Genomic DNA, 15980 nt, shown 5'->3' with positions numbered 1-15980 from the left:
ATGTAGCCTTTGACTATTAAACATGATATTCGATGAATTGATCATAGACATTAAAAGAGTTTTAAATTATTATGTGCATCTATTTTGAGTTCTTGTATTATAGAGCTTACCAAACACTTAGCTTCTAAAAAGTCACTATGTTGCAGAGGGGCAAAGAACAACATGCCATAAGTTATTTAGGGCTCTATATTCTTAATTTCAGATTAGCCAGTAATACTTTTGAATTCATCCCATAGGTATTTCCTCATTTTAAAGCCAACTTACAAAGGTAGGTTAGACTCTAAAATCTAATAATTCAGAATTCAGTGAGCATGAAGGTGCTAATAGAATATTTGACTATAATTACAATTATATTGAAGTCGAATTTATGGTTTTTAAAGAATATTAGAATAGGGGAAGAATTTTTACGATGATTTCAGGTACCACCAAATTTGTTAGAAAAAATGTACTTTTTAATTCTGACACATAACCTACATATTGTTAGTTTGCATATTTGATTGGACATATTCTTTTTCTCTTACAATTAAAAAGAAAAATTATGACTGTTGTTTCACAATAAAAGTAGTATCACTTTCTCTGAAGAAAAAAATTGTAAAATCTGGTGAAGTTGTAGAGAAGGAGTGGTTATCCATAATTACACTATCCTAAAACAACTTTTTGCTAGTCTTTTTCTGTAATGCTGTTATTTGTAATTTTTATGTTGCTTTTTTTGTTTTTTTGAGACAGAGTTTCACTTTGTTGCCCAGGCTGGAGTGCAGTGGCACCGTCTCAGCTCACTGCAACCTCCGCTTCCTGGGTTCAAGCAATTCTCCTGCCTCAGTCTCCTGAGTAGCTGGGATTACAGGTACCCACCACCAAGCCTGGCTGATTTTTTTGTATTTTAGTAGAGACAGGGTTTCACCATGTTGCCCAGGCTGGTCTTGAACTCCTGAGCTCAGGCAATCCATCCATCTTGGCCTCCCAAAGTGCTAGGATTACAGGCGTGTGCCACCGCGCCCAGCCTTATGTTGCTTTTTAAAAATAATTCTTTATCTTTTAAGTGTAATAATGTACTAATTGAACAGATAATAGAGTTTAATTGTACTGTATATTGCTTTTATTTATTTATTTATTTATTTATTGGGACAGAGTCTCACTCTGTCACCCAGGCTGGAGTGTAGTGGTATGATCTCGGTTCACTGTAACCTCTGCCTCCTGGGTTCAAGGGATTCTCATGCCTCAGCCTCCTGAGTAGCTGGGGTTACAGGCGCCCACCACCACACCCGGCTAATTTTTGTAGTTTTAGTAGAGACGGGGTTTTGCCATGTTGGCCAGGCTAGTCTTGAACTCCTGACCTCAAGTGATCTGCCTGCCTCGGCCTCCCAAAGTGCTGGGATTACAGGCGTGAGCCACCGTGCCCGGCCTATTGCTTTTTAAGTTTAACATTACTTCACAAGAATTTTGGCATTTTATTAACAGAGTCTGTAAGCATTCCTGATTTTTTTCTCATTAACGAAGTGTTCATTGTAGATAAAAGTTTATAGATAAGCAAGCAGAAAAAAGTTATCTGCCATATGTTTATATCCTTCCAAGTTGAAAAATTCTTCAAGCATAGATCATGTTTTAGATCTCTTTTTTATTCTTAATCATCCCTTGCTACCTCAAATGTGAATCTCTGAACTACAGACAGCTAGGAACGTGACTTCTTCTTTTGTTGAGTCTTTAAACATGGGAACAACAGTGATTGATTAAATTATTTTAGTCTTATTTTAAGCATTAAAGAGTTATGGGAGACCCTTTGTTGTTGTGGTGTTGTGAAAAGAATGTGCATAGAATTTGGGATCTAATTCTGGTTCCACTACTTTCTTCCCTAACTGTGTGTTTTCGGACAAGATACTCTCCAAACTTCAGTTTTCTTACTGATTCAGCAAACATTAAGAACCTGCTAGGTTTGGGTGCCAAGTTATGTATTGGGATATGTAGATGACAGAGATAATCAAAAACATTTAAAAGTTACTTTTCAAAGCCTTTAGATCTAATCTACTTTTATGTAGTGTAAAACAGTGCTGTTTGAAGCAGCCAGTTTGTGAACTTACATGTTCTTGGTCTGTGATGAAATGAACTAGCACCAGAATGCACTGTCCTGCTTTCTTCTTTGTGAAAGTGTCTTGCTGTGAAAAGAAAGATTGAGAGCTGAACTAAATGGTGTATTTAGTGATGTAGTTGATTTTCCCTCCTCCTAGACCAGTAACACCCTTGCAGATCAGTGCTGTTCCATGGAGTATACTCTAAGTAGCTTTTTCTTTTTTTTTTTTGAGACGGAGTCTTGCTTTGTTGCCCAGGCCGGAGTGCAGTGGCGCCATCTCTGCTCACTGCAAGCTCCGCCTCCCAGGTTCACGCCATTCTCTTGCCTCAGCCTCCCGAGTAGCTGGGACTACAGGTGCCCGCCACCATGCCCGGCTAATTTTTTTGTATTTTTAGTAGAGACAGGGTTTCACCATGTTAGCCATGATGGTCTCGATCTCCTAACCTCATGATCTGTCCGCCTCAGCCTCCCAAAGTGTTGGGATTACAGGCGTGAACCACCGTGACCGGCCTACTCTAAGTAGCTTTTGTGTAAAGTAACCCAAGAACTACCACCAATAGTTAAATAGAAGCCATATCTTCTAGTTTTTTTTCCTCTTCTTTGCTATTATGATTTTCTTGAATTTTGCTGATTGTTTCCTTCAAAGTCTCTTTATTACAGTTTTGTCATTTTGCCTAATTGAAATGTCTAGGTATGGAAGAGTTAATTATGTTCTGGCTCGAAGAATAGAACTTTTAGAAGAAGTCAAACGATTGCAAAAGAGTCTAGGGGTTCCAGGAGATGCCTCATATACCTGTGAAACTGCAGGCTATTTCTTCTTATACCAGGTAAGATATTAAGGGTTTTTGAATCATACTTCATCATAATATGAACCCCAGTTGGAAGCTGGAATGAGTTCTTGTGATCCTTCATGAAAGCTTATTTTTTTGAGTAGATTAGAATGTATGGTATTGCAAGTCCTATATTTATGAATGTTAAGTGTATTTTGTATTATCTTCAGTTTTCTTTTCTAAATAACTTTGCTTGATGACTCATTCTGTGAAAGACCAATGTTGCTACTTTTTACATTTTTTCTTTCTATTGACAAAGTTCTAGTCACTCTTTTTTCTTTTTTTACTGTGGAAATACAACTAAATAAATATTCTAGCTAGCCAGTGGCAACAAAGTACAGTTAACTTTTATTGTATACATTAATCAACTAATGAAGGAAAACATTCTTCCTTCAAATTTCCAGAAATAAATTATGTCTTACAACTAATTGCACAGTGGGTCTTGAAGTTAAAGGCTTCTGACTTCAATATAAAGATGTACTTTTACTTTTGTTAGGGTAAATTTTGGAAGTGTGAAAACCAATGAGAAAAAGCCAAATAAAGTGAATAAAACTAAACTTTAATAGTCAGTTGGATTATTAATAATTTTAAATGGACTAGGACATAATTGGCTAATGAAGATTTTTGTATAACTTCATTTGTTCTCTTTGTTCTAATGCCAATTGTATATTTTAGATATAAATTATAATATTGTAAGCTCATTGTAAGTGGATATCACAAACCAATTAAGTCCATTCAAAATGAGCGGCTTTCATGGTTTCTTGTGAAGCAGGGAAAATACATAATATAGTCTACATTAGATTCAAGACTGTTTAGGACTTGCATAAAGGAGTAAAGATCAGCTTAAATGCTTTTTTGACACAAAATTACTTGGCTTTCAGTGAAAATAATGTTTAAAAGTGGGAAAAATAACCTATAAATTAAGAAGGTTTATGTAATAAATTTGGGAAGAATGAACTTGAGGCTTCACAGTGTAAATTGGCAGTTTTCAACATTTAAGAATCATATCAGGAAAGTTGTTTACGAGTTAAATTCCCTAGCCCTTGTTCCTATAGCTTCTCATTCAATAGAGGTGGAATCCAGGAATCCACATTTTTATTTAGCTCCTCAGATATTTTGCATAAGGACTACACTTTTGAGAAACACTGAGATAGTAACAGAAAAAGACCTGGGAGAGTTACAGAAATTGAGGTTACATAGTAACTGGCTGGTAGACGCATAGCTAACATTATACAAAGTAATTGAACTATAATCACAAAAGTCATAAGATAAGCTTTCAAATACACACTCAGCTTAACCAGATGTTCTTTATAAATGTTCTAAAAAACTGACAGAGGGTTGACAAGTGCCAAATTGATTAAAAAGCTGCTAAAGCTGAACTTACCATATATGGAGAGAAACAGATGAAAAAAATGAGAAATTTCTTTGTCCAGAGAGCTTTCTTTCCTTTACATTTCTTTTAAGCATTAATAATAAACTCTCTTGAGTTACGTGGAGAATCTGAACTGTCGGAGTTAGAGTTCTATGAGATGATGTTAAGGCTCTTTCCAGTTTGTAGAAATTTGTTATTAAAGAGCCTTTTTTTCTCCAAAGACAAGGTTACTTTTATAACAGAAGAGCAATCTGTCAGTTACAGGAATGAAGAATAGTTATATTGGATCAAAGATTGAATTTCTTTTTTTTCTTTTTCACCTAGCAGATCTTGTTTTTATAAGATTTATTCATTTTATGCTTTAAAACATCATAATTAGCTGGCAGTTAACTTCAAGTCCTTTTTTCTACAGGTAATGTCTCGCTGGGAAGAGTATATCAGCAAAGTGAAAAATAAAGGTAGTACATTGCCAGATGTTACGGAAGTCTCCACTTTCTTCCCTTTCCATGAATACTTTGCAAATGCTCCTCAACCCATTTTTAAAGGAAGATCTTATGAAGAAGACATGGAAATTGCTGAAGGATGTTTCAGGCATATTAAGAAAATCTTTACGCAGCTTGAGGTAAGGATTCTCAAGTTCTTTGAACTTCCCTTTAGTGGTTTTTAATTTAGTCTAGTTTTTTTTTGAAGTAAATGTGAAATATTCAAATCTTTTTTTTTTTTTTTTTTTTTTTTTTCTTGAGACGGAGTCTTGCCCTGTTGCCCAGGCTGGAGTGCAGTGGCACGATCTTTGCTCACTGCAACCTCCACCTCCCAGGTTCAGGCGATTCTCCTGCCTCAGCTTCCGAGCAGCTGGGATTACAGGTGCACACCACCATGCCCAGCTAATTTTTGTATTTTTAGTAGAGACAGGGTTTCACCATGTTGGCCAGGCTGGTCTCGAACTCCTGACCTCAAGTTATCTGCTCGCCTCTGCCTCCCAAAGTGCTGAGATTACAGGTGTGAGCCACCACACCCGGCCCAAAATATTCAAATCTTAGAAATTAGATTAATTTTAAGTAAGATATAAATTGGATCCTTATTCTGGCTTTCCTGATGTAAAGGTCTTATTAGTATTTTTGAGAAAGGAATGCTTCCGTCAAGAAATTCAATAATGGCTCTTTGAACTGGAATTTGAGACTGCCATGTGGCCATTCTAAGTCCTGTATGCCTCTTGATCAGTAAAATAGTGGAGTTGCTGTAGTAGCCAGGATGATTGATTCTGATTATTAAAGTGAAATGAGTCATAGCTACACAATGGGAACAGAGAATATGTCTGGAACCCAGTGCCCCCTGGATATGTCTCCTAGTTTTTGCCACATCATTGCAGAATCATCATTGCAAAAATAGATAGCAAACATCATTGAAAAATTACAGCGGTCCTATAAAGGGATCATATTCAGGCTCAGACTCCTCAGTAAGAAAATTTAGGATTACACTTTCAGGTAGAAAGGTCAGGGACATTGTTTCTTGTCTTTGTATCTTTTAGATGTGATTACATACCTACTTCCTAGAACAGTATCAGATATGTAGTATATGTTCAGTAAATATTGAAATGTATATGGTTGAGTGGATGGATGGTAGGTACAGAATAATAAATGTATTATGTTTATGGTTACATAAACACAAAGTAAAAGGATAAAAACATACTCAATTCATAATAATAGCTGCCTTGGGAGGGAGTAGGCAGAAGGTTATACAGGGTACCTCACCTATATGTGTAATATTTTAATTATTTAAAAAACAAATGTTTTTTGTTTTTCCATACCCTTTTCTGCTCTGTTGGGGATCCTCTGCCATGGTTGATGTTCTGGCTTATCCTTGCAGGTTTAATTTCCCAGCTTCCTATGTTAGCTGACTTCTTGCTTAGTATAGCCGATGAGAGAGTGCCAAGGTATTTCTTCATCAGTTCCCTCTGCCTTGGGTTTCATCTCTTTCATGATTCCAGTTTCTGCTGGAAAAACCTGTGGTTCCAGCTTTTTTGTGTGACTACAGTCCCTGGCTCTGATAATACCACTTCCTACCTTTATTCTTTCTAGTCTAGGGATGATAGTGACTGCTGCTGTCTCTAATTTCTATGTTACATTACCTTTATAGTTCCTCTATCACTTGTATAACCAGTTTCTTGCTAAAATTTCCTTTGATATGAATACCTGAAATCATTTCTATTTTCCTGGAGGGACGTTGAGTAATACAGGTACAATGATCATTGAATTTTATTCAGTATTCTTGTTTATATAGTACATATTTTACCTTACATACAAAAAAGTTTGAATTATAACTTTTATATCAGCTATTATTTAAACTCAATTAGTACGGAAATCATAATGAACAGAATTATAATTCATTAGGCTTAGTTTATAATATATTTATGTTAATTTCTCAGGAATTAAGTCTGACTGGATTGTATGGTTATGTGCAAAACTCCGTTTTCCTAAAATTATCTTTCATTGCTCCTCATTTCCATAGGAATTCAGAGCCTCTGAATTGCTTCGAAGTGGACTGGACAGATCTAAATACCTTTTAGTGAAAGAAGCCAAAATTATTGCTATGACCTGTACTCATGCTGCCTTAAAACGACATGACTTGGTCAAGCTAGGTTTCAAGGTAAAGACTTATGGTAGTTTTTTTTTTTTTTTTTTTTAAGATTATCAGAGATTGGCTCACTTCTTATGAAGTTCGTATTTATAATTACCTTAAAATGTTTCTTTTATAAGTGGATGATAATATCCCTTGTTTACATGATTAGTGAACTCTGAATCTAATTTTTCTAAATCTAGTTGTTAGTAATATGTCCATTAGGTAATGTTATAACCATATGGTTGTCTGACCAAATTCTCATACTTGTTAAAGTTTTATTTTTACTGAGTATCACTTATTTAAAAATCTCCAAATAAAGCTTATGAAAAAAGCCTAAAATTCACCTAATTAAAAAAACAGTAATAATAAAAATATCTCCAAACAGAAGTAAAAGCTATAAAAAGAACATTTCAAAATGGTTTTCAGCCAGGTGTGGTGGCTCATGCCTGTAATCCCAGCACTTTAGGAGGCGAAGGTGGGCAGATCACTTGAGGTCAGGAGTTTGAGACCAGCCTGGCCAGCATGGTGAAACCCCGTCTCTATTAAAAATACAAAAATTAGCTGAGCATGGTGGTATGCGCCTGTAATCCCAGCTCCTTGGGAGGCTGAGGCAGGAGAATCGCTTGAACTCAGGAGGCAGAGGTTGCCGTGAGCCGAGATTGTGCCCCTGCCCTCCAGCCTGGGCAACAGAGTGAGACTCCATCTCAAAACAAAATCAAACAAAAAAAAACAAAGTGGTTTTCATCTATTAGACATCTGTATGCTTAGATTATTCACATATTAAACATACAACCATTCCAGTTATTTGTGTACTTAGCAAATGAAAAGCCTTTCATATGAGGATATGGAATACTCTTATTTAGACTGCAAAATGAGATATTAAAATGGTTTCATCATATGATAAAAACAGGAGTACAAAATAACCTGTTAATCTGTGACTCATTTGAAGTGGAAAGTAATGATTGAGCAGTAAATTTGAATTTGCAAATTTTTTGTGACTTTGCTAGTGATACTGATCTGAACTTAGATTTTAATACAGTCATTTAACTTTCCTGCAACTGGTTTGTCTGTTGTTTAAAACAGAGTTCTGTATACGGGTTTGAATTAAAAATTAGTAATTCACTTGTTGATTAAAGTAACTGACAATTTTAAAATGTTGTGAGCTCACTGAAAGATAGGCGCTAAATAAATTCAAGGTGATGAAATTGTTATCTTGGATGCAAGGTTCCTCAGCTGCAAGGTAGGACAAATACGACAATTTATTAAAAGGTAGTGTGAACTTACCCTTTTGCAAATTATTAGTGAGAATTTTTCACCTAAATGTTTTGTTCTTGGGGCTGACATATAAAATATACTTTGATATTAAATCATAGCTTAATAACAAGGGAAAATAATGCAACCATAATTAACATTTTTTGCTTTCATGGAGCTTTTGCCTGTGTTCTAAAGAATACTACTTATCAAATTTTCAGTAGTCATTTTCTACATTTAAATCATGCTACACTTCAACGGGTAGTTAGCATGAGTGCTAATAGGTTTTCTATATTTTTGATTTTGAAGTTTTATTTTTGTCACACTTAAGAGTTTTAAAAACCTTGTAGGTCCACTTAACAAAAAAAGGCAGTCCCCCACTCCGCTCATCCATCCCATTTATCCAATCCTTCAACTCTTTTAGATTTTGTCCTTTTCATCTATATCAGTCAAGAATGGTAAATTTCCATTTTAGGCATTGTCTTTTGATTCTGTGCTCACCCAAAGGACAAATAGACACACATTCATGCATGTGTGCGTGCACCTTTCCTTCCTTAATGCTCCCAATATAGTTATGTCATAACTTTGGTTTGCTCACTTTGGGGTGTTTACATCATTATTAACACATGAACACTTTCACATCCAAGCAGGGGGAATATACCATGATTAGTTTTCCTTTCATGCACAATTTTTTTTTCTTTGTGGAATTAATGATATTTGCCTTTTTTGTTTGTTTAGTTTTCTGTTTTTACCACCAATTCAACCCAAAACTGTGTTTAGTTTTTAAATATTTTCTTAGTACATTTAGACACATCCCATACATGTTTTTGGAGATCTCTCTCCTAGGTACTCCTGACCTATTTCAGTTCACATTGCATCCATTCTAAAGGCCTTTGCCTTTCTCATATGTCAGATTCTGTGTTTTGGGCATTCCGTGTCTTTCTCTTCTGTATTTTAGTAGAATACATCCTCCCGTATCTTTCATGCGAAAGGATGCATAGGAGGTAATATTTTTAAGACTTTCCATGTCCAAAAACTGTTTTTAATCTACTCTCACATTTGCTTATTATGGCTAGGTATAGATTTCTAGATTGGAAATAATTTTTCTTCAGAATTTTGAAGAATTGTTCCGTTTTCTCTGTCTTCCAGTGTAGCTGTTCAGAAGCCCAAAGCCGTGATTTTAAATGTATTTTGTTTTACATTTTTGTTCTGTCAGGAAGCCCTGCAATCTTTTCTTTGTCCCTAGAGTTCTGAAATTTCAGTGATATGTCTTAGGGATACAAAGGGATAAAGAGGACTCTTACTTTCCTGGGTCCCTGGGTTGTGGGAGATGGATGGAGAAAGAGAGCCAGACTTCTCCACATTCAGTTTTGTACACAGACTTTTGACATAATTCCCACTTTCTGTATGGTGCTCATTTCTGATCCCACCCTCTTAACTCTGCCTGCCTTCTCCAAGTTCCAAGATCCTCTCCAGACACTAAACCTGTCGTCTGTTGGGGGTGAGAGAGAAGGGACATTTCGTTTGGTTCCTTGAAGTGGGGAAGTCTAATTGCCTCTTTAAACCATTCCTATTGTTACCAAGCAAAAGGGGCTCGCTGCTCAGTGCACTAGAAGCCAATACTCTAACACCAGGTTTTTGAGGAAAAAAAAGCTTCTATTACACGTTGACTCATGAGAAGAACATAGTCAAGCTCAAATCTATGTCCCCATGCTGGCTTTAAGGCAGTAATTTTATTAGAAAAGATACAGGGGGTGGATTCTGGGATTAGTAAGTGATTGGTGGAAGGAAAGGGGTCTGGAAAATCTTCAAGCATGCGCAGTTCTCTCTTCATGCTACCTCTTGGATGGCATGTGTAGATTCTAGAGGAGTTAACATGAAACATGGTAGAAATTTGGGTTGTGATGTAAGCAAGCTCATTCTGCGCTCGCTCTAGTTGGCTATATTGGTTCCAGCCAGTTTCAGCCAGTTTTATTATCTTAGGAGCAAAGGAAGTTTCAGCTTTGCAGCAAGTTGTTTCTTTTCTTATCTATCATCCTGTAAACTCAAGAATTTCTGTTAGTTGCTGGTTTCTTTAACTCTTTGGGATACAATTTCACTATATAATGTCAAGTGTTATTTTAGGGGGTTTCCAGAGATAGTGGTGATCATTATGTGTTCAGTTCTTCACCTTTTAACAGAAGTCTATCACTTGTTTCAATTTGTATTTTGTTGAAGGCTATTTTTTTTTTTTTTTTTTTTTTGAGACAGAGCCTTGCTCTGTTGCCCAGGCTAGAGTGCAGTGGCGCGATCTCAGCTCACTTCAACCTCCACCTCCTGGGTTCAAGTGATTCTCCTGCCTCAGCCTCCCAAGTAGCTGGGATTACAGGCACCCGCCACCAGGCCCAGCTAATTTTTGTATTTTTAGTAGAGACAGTGTTTTACCATGTTGGCCAGGTTGGTCTTAAACTCCTGACCTCAAGTGATCCAGCCTCGGGTTCCCAAAGTGCTGGGATTACAGGCATGAGCAACTGCACCCAGCCCCAATTTTTTACAAACACGAAGTTAAATATTAATTCTAATTTGCTTGTCTGTTTTCAGGGATTATTAATTCAATGTTGATCATCTTAAACCCATTTTGAGTTGTAGAAATTGTAAAAGGAAATATGAATTCAATGTTGATCATCTTAAACCCATTTTGAGTTGTAGAAATTGTAGAAGGAAATGTATCAGAATGATAACAAAAATGAACAATGATAATAATCATCATTTGTTGAGCGTCAGCTATGTACCAAGTTCTGTGTTTACAATGTACAAAATTCTATGTTTACAATGATTTATTTCTCTTCTTCACAACTAGATCTTTTTATGAGCTATCTCTTTTTTTTTTTTTTTTTTTTTTTGAGACAGAGTCTCATTCTTTTTCCCAGGCTGGAGTGCAATGGCGTGATCTCGGCTCACTGCAACCTCTGCCTCTTGGGTTCAAACACTTCTAGTGCCTCAGCCTCCCGAGTAGCTGGGATTACAGGCACGTGCCACCACACCCAACCAACTTACTGTATTTTTAGTAAAGACGGGGTTTCACCATGTTGACCAGGCTGGTCTTGAACTCCTGAGCTCAAGGGATCCACCTGCCTTGGCCTCCCAGAGTTCTGGGATTACAGCTGTGAGCCACTGCACCCAGCCAAGATACCTCCATTTTATAGTTGAGAAAGGGTGACTCAAGAGAGATATTACCTTAGAGTCACAGGTAATCACTTACAGAGCTAGTATTAAAACATGGTTTTCTAAGAATTTAAAGTCTGTTGTGCCCTTACTCCTACACCACCCTGACCCTATCCTAGCAGCTATAATCCATTAAAGAACCGTGGAACTGGTAACGGTGGCTGTAGAATTTAGGAATTCTTTGAAAGTTCACAAAGACTAGCTCCTAGCCTGGTCCCTGGCCTGCAGCATCAAGTGCCAACCCAACATGTAATATGTTGGTAGAGATTAGTAAGGGTTGAATGAATGATCTGACTAATAAATACATGGAGCAAGTAGCTAAAGTAGTGATAATTTTGCTTTGGAATTAAAATCTGCATTTTAAAAAGCAAAATCTGTAAATATGTTTTTATAAGTAAAATTGCATTATATTTTCAGAATTGATTTTCAGAAAGCAGTCTTTTTAAGCTATCTCCTTTTGAGTTGCCCCCACTCTGTTTTGCATATTATACCTGTTATCTTGAGAGTCTACACAGGGACTTCTTAGAAAATGTGAGAGTTTGAATTCCTCCTTCTGTTCAGCTCCCACAAAAATGACGTAATCATTATAACAGGGAAATGCCTACACCTTCAAGTAGTTTCAGTAACAGTCCAGGATTGAACCATAGCTTTAAAAGAGGAGAGTTAATCAAACATTCAGAGTAAATATGCTCTCCCCATCTCCCACCTCCCTGGAAAATAAAATAATGGGAGAAATCTTTAAAAACAGAAAGCAACAGAACTCTAATGTGTACTTAGATTCAAGAAGAAGGCATTGTACCAAAACAAGATGTCATACTAAGTAGCGATCAGAATTAGAAGTGAATAGGAAAGATAAAACATATTGATAATAGATCTAAATGAGAATTGGACAGATAGACAGTAGTAATTATCAAAGAAGGAATGAAATTTTCTCATGTTTTAGAAAGACTTGATTTTTCATTCTTTTACAAATGTGTAATACCTAACATTACTGGGAACTGGGCTACGGAAAAGATACATTAAACAAGTAAATATACAGATATAATTACAAATTGTGTAGGTCTGGAAGACAAAAGAACAGTACTTCAGTACTTTGAGATCAGTTTTAGATTGGGAAGTCACAGAAGGCCTAGATAAAGTGGCTTTTAAGCTGATATTTTACGGATGAGAAAGAACCAACTAGACTAAAAGTGAAGAGAATAGCATGTGCAGAGGGCCTGAGGCAGGGAAGGTTTTGCCATTTCCAACAAACTGAAATGGGTCATTGTGGTTGAAGCTTAGTGAGTAAGGAGAAAGATAAAGTACAAGAGGAAGTCAGGGACTAGATTGAATATAGGTTCTTGGTAAATACATCCTTGCTGGCAATATTGAGGGATTTTTTTCACTTAAACAGTGGTGTGAAGGATTTGAAATAAGGAGTTGTATAAGTGCCTTAGAGGAGTCAAGACAGGAAGAGGAGGAACTAGTAAGGAGTTTGCTATCCATAGTCATAGTGGTGGCTTGGATTTTTAGAGTGGTAGTGCTGGTAGAAATAAAGAAAAATGAATAGACTCAAGAGTTTTGAAGGTAAAATTGACATGCTCTGGTGATGGATTGAATGCCCAGGGGTGAGACTGAAGTGAATTGTTGTGATGGGTAGGATTCATATAGGAAAAAAAGTTATCCCAAAATGCTACCAGAGTAAGAGTACCAAAGGGAAAGACTTCATATATAATTATAAATTGATGCTTTCTGATGTAGAAATAAAGAACTAAATTGAAAAGAACCAAACTGGCATTGCAATTCAAGAAATGATATACAAGATCTCTTCAATGTAAAGTTGTATATTTAGGCGGCTTTCCTGAAGTCAAATACTTGAATTGGAAATGCAGAGGCATAATGATAAGTAAGACCATGAAGTTTCTGTTTGAATAATGTGTATGTTGTTATTTTTATCTGTCTGAATAATTTGTATGTCATTTTTATCTGAAATTATTTGGGGTTTTTTTGATGATTATGTTTATGATGGTAGTTGTTTGACTTTTAAGCTGTCTTTATGACAAGCTTTCCTCTTTCTTTCTTAGTATGACAACATTTTGATGGAAGAGGCTGCTCAGATTCTGGAGATAGAAACTTTTATCCCTCTTCTTCTACAGGTAAGAAATATAAGATCTGAGGCAAAGAAAATAGAGTTCTAAGAATGCTGAGGACAGCATCAGAAAGTTGTACAGTTTGGGTGTGCTGATTGCCATAGTTATGTATTTTCCTTAACTTCATTATGTTTGGTATTCTATTTTAAGCCTGTAAACTTTCTTGAATCTATTCACTGGCTATTTAGTAGTTGTTTTGCTTCCAGAAGTACTATTTAAAATTTCATAGTCTATTTCTGTAGTTTTGAAAAGATTTAGTAATTTTAATCAAGAAAATTACATTGTTGTGCAGTTTGGTGGGAAGATGAGCTGTTTCTTCATTTCTTTTGTTATAATTGTTTGTAGAATTATTTTTTCATATTCACTGAGTGCATTGCTTTTCTTTATGCCTAAGTTTTTGAGCTAAATTGTGCTATTTAAGAATGTTTTTTACTGTAAAATATTCTTTACTATTGAAGCATTAAAAACAAAATGTGTAATTCCCAACTTAAGGATAGAGACCACTCTAATATGCAGATAAATTGAGTTCCAGAAGTTGTTTTTATAAGTGAAGCTACTTGGAACTTGGAATGTATTCTATCAGGATATGTTTCAAGGAACTAGGAGACATATAGAGTAGGAAATTGAAGTAGTAGTGTAGATAATTAAAGAAGGTAGTTTTTACTGCTTTGGTGGGTTCAGAATTGGTCCTCAGCTAATTGTGAAACGTGTTTATTTCGCATCTTGCCATTTCTCTTCTTGGGCTTCTGTTTCTTTCTGTGTGCTCGTTACCTAATGCCTGACCTAATCCTTCCAGCCCTCTTTGGATTACCCTGCCTATTAAAGTAGGGTAATTCCATGCTTGCCTTCTAAATACCTCCATTCTCCCTCACCCACTGTCACCCAGGAGCAATAACGTCCATAATTGGTTCACAAATTGTTCTGTAAATTTGCTAGACTCCTGTTTGTGGAGCTGGTAAAGATTGGTAATTTGTAAGATAAGGAAGCTGTTTGATGAAGACTGAGTCTCTCGGGTAATAAATTGGAGACAAGAGGATAATAGAGTATTTTGCCATTTCCTTACTTTTCATTTCTAGAATCCTCAGGATGGATTTAGCCGACTAAAACGATGGATTATGATTGGCGATCATCACCAGTTACCTCCAGTTATTAAGAACATGGCCTTTCAAAAGTACTCAAACATGGAGCAGTCTCTCTTCACTCGCTTTGTTCGCGTTGGAGTTCCGACTGTTGACCTTGATGCTCAAGGGAGAGCCAGAGCAAGGTAAAAGAGACAGGAAAAAAAATCATTCCCATTTAAGGACATTTGTTCCATGATCCAAGTATTTGTGAATAGCTTTTGTGTAGACTATTAGCATTCTTGTCTATCCAGGAACTTGGCTATCCATAAATCCAAAAGCACTTTTGTCGACTTCTGCAAGAGATGTGAATGGACCAAATAATTTATTTCCTTCATTTCATTCATTAATATTAATTTAAGTAACTTATAATCTAAAGGCTTCTTTTCATTGTCCCTTCTCCTTTCTTCATGTCCCCAAAAGATACACAGTTAATGTAATTTTAAAATCTAAAAATAAAGTGAACAAGAGGAGAACACACCAATTCTTACTTCATAAAGGATGCAGGCCCCATCTCATAGTTACCCCCAAATGTCCTCAATTTTTAGTCTTCCTTGATTTTTTAATTTAAGGGATAAAGATAGCATTGACCTCAGAGAGCGTAATAGAACTCTCATTTTTGTAGTACCTTCAGTCTTCTGACCCTTGGTTACTTGAAGTAGGGAAGCTAAGGTTGAAAGAGCATTATTGCTTAAAAGATGAGCCAAAATGACTAACATGAAAATTTAAAAGAAGCACAGAAACAGAAACCTCCTTATGTATATTAAAAGATATTTTACACTGCTAATATTTTCTGTTTGTGGGGGAATTTGTCTTTGGAAAGCTTGTGCAACCTCTACAACTGGCGATACAAGAATCTAGGAAACTTACCCCATGTGCAGCTCTTGCCAGAGTTTAGTACAGCAAATGCTGGCTTACTGTATGACTTCCAGCTCATTAATGTTGAAGATTTTCAAGGAGTGGGAGAATCTGAACCTAATCCTTACTTCTATCAGGTAAGAAAAAATAGGAAGCTTATAAGTTTATTTTGCATTTGCTGGCTGACATATGCCTAAATCAGTGATACTTAACCATTTGGCCATTGAGAAAAGGAAAGTTGGAACCCCACCTTACACATAGCATATGAAAAATCGATTTCAGATTGATTAAAAATATATGCACTAAAGAAACTAAACAAACTAGAAACTACTAGAAGAAAATATTAATGAATATATAGTGTTGGAGTGAGAAAGGTCTTCCTAAGCTTGTTACAAAAGCAGAAATCATAAAGAAAAATATTGATTGGAGAAAAGATTTATTTTCAGTATTTAAAATTTATTTCAATATTTAACAAACAAGTTGAATTCCAAATATATTTATAGAACTCATAAATTGTTTTAAAAAATCAAGACT

General features: G+C 35.9%; 1 protein-coding gene across 5 annotated transcripts in view; it reads left to right on the top strand.

Annotated features, from left to right (window-relative positions):
* AQR (aquarius intron-binding spliceosomal factor) overlaps nucleotides 1–15980 on the top strand; it is a 109301-nt gene that overhangs the window by 76375 nt on the left and 16946 nt on the right. For all 5 annotated transcript variants that reach the window (XM_031002200.3, XM_055363249.2, XM_055363248.2 and 2 more), the window contains 6 exons: nucleotides 2757–2892; nucleotides 4680–4889; nucleotides 6776–6913; nucleotides 13405–13476; nucleotides 14547–14734; nucleotides 15412–15583. In XM_031002200.3, coding sequence (XP_030858060.1) covers nucleotides 2757–2892; nucleotides 4680–4889; nucleotides 6776–6913; nucleotides 13405–13476; nucleotides 14547–14734; nucleotides 15412–15583 — 916 coding nt within the window. The remainder of the gene's footprint in view (nucleotides 1–2756; nucleotides 2893–4679; nucleotides 4890–6775; nucleotides 6914–13404; nucleotides 13477–14546; nucleotides 14735–15411; nucleotides 15584–15980) is intronic.

Source organism: Gorilla gorilla, chromosome 16, assembly GCF_029281585.2.
Source record: "Gorilla gorilla gorilla isolate KB3781 chromosome 16, NHGRI_mGorGor1-v2.1_pri, whole genome shotgun sequence".
Taxonomy (NCBI): Eukaryota; Metazoa; Chordata; class Mammalia; order Primates; family Hominidae; genus Gorilla; species Gorilla gorilla.
This window is presented reverse-complemented; position numbering and strand designations above follow the sequence as displayed.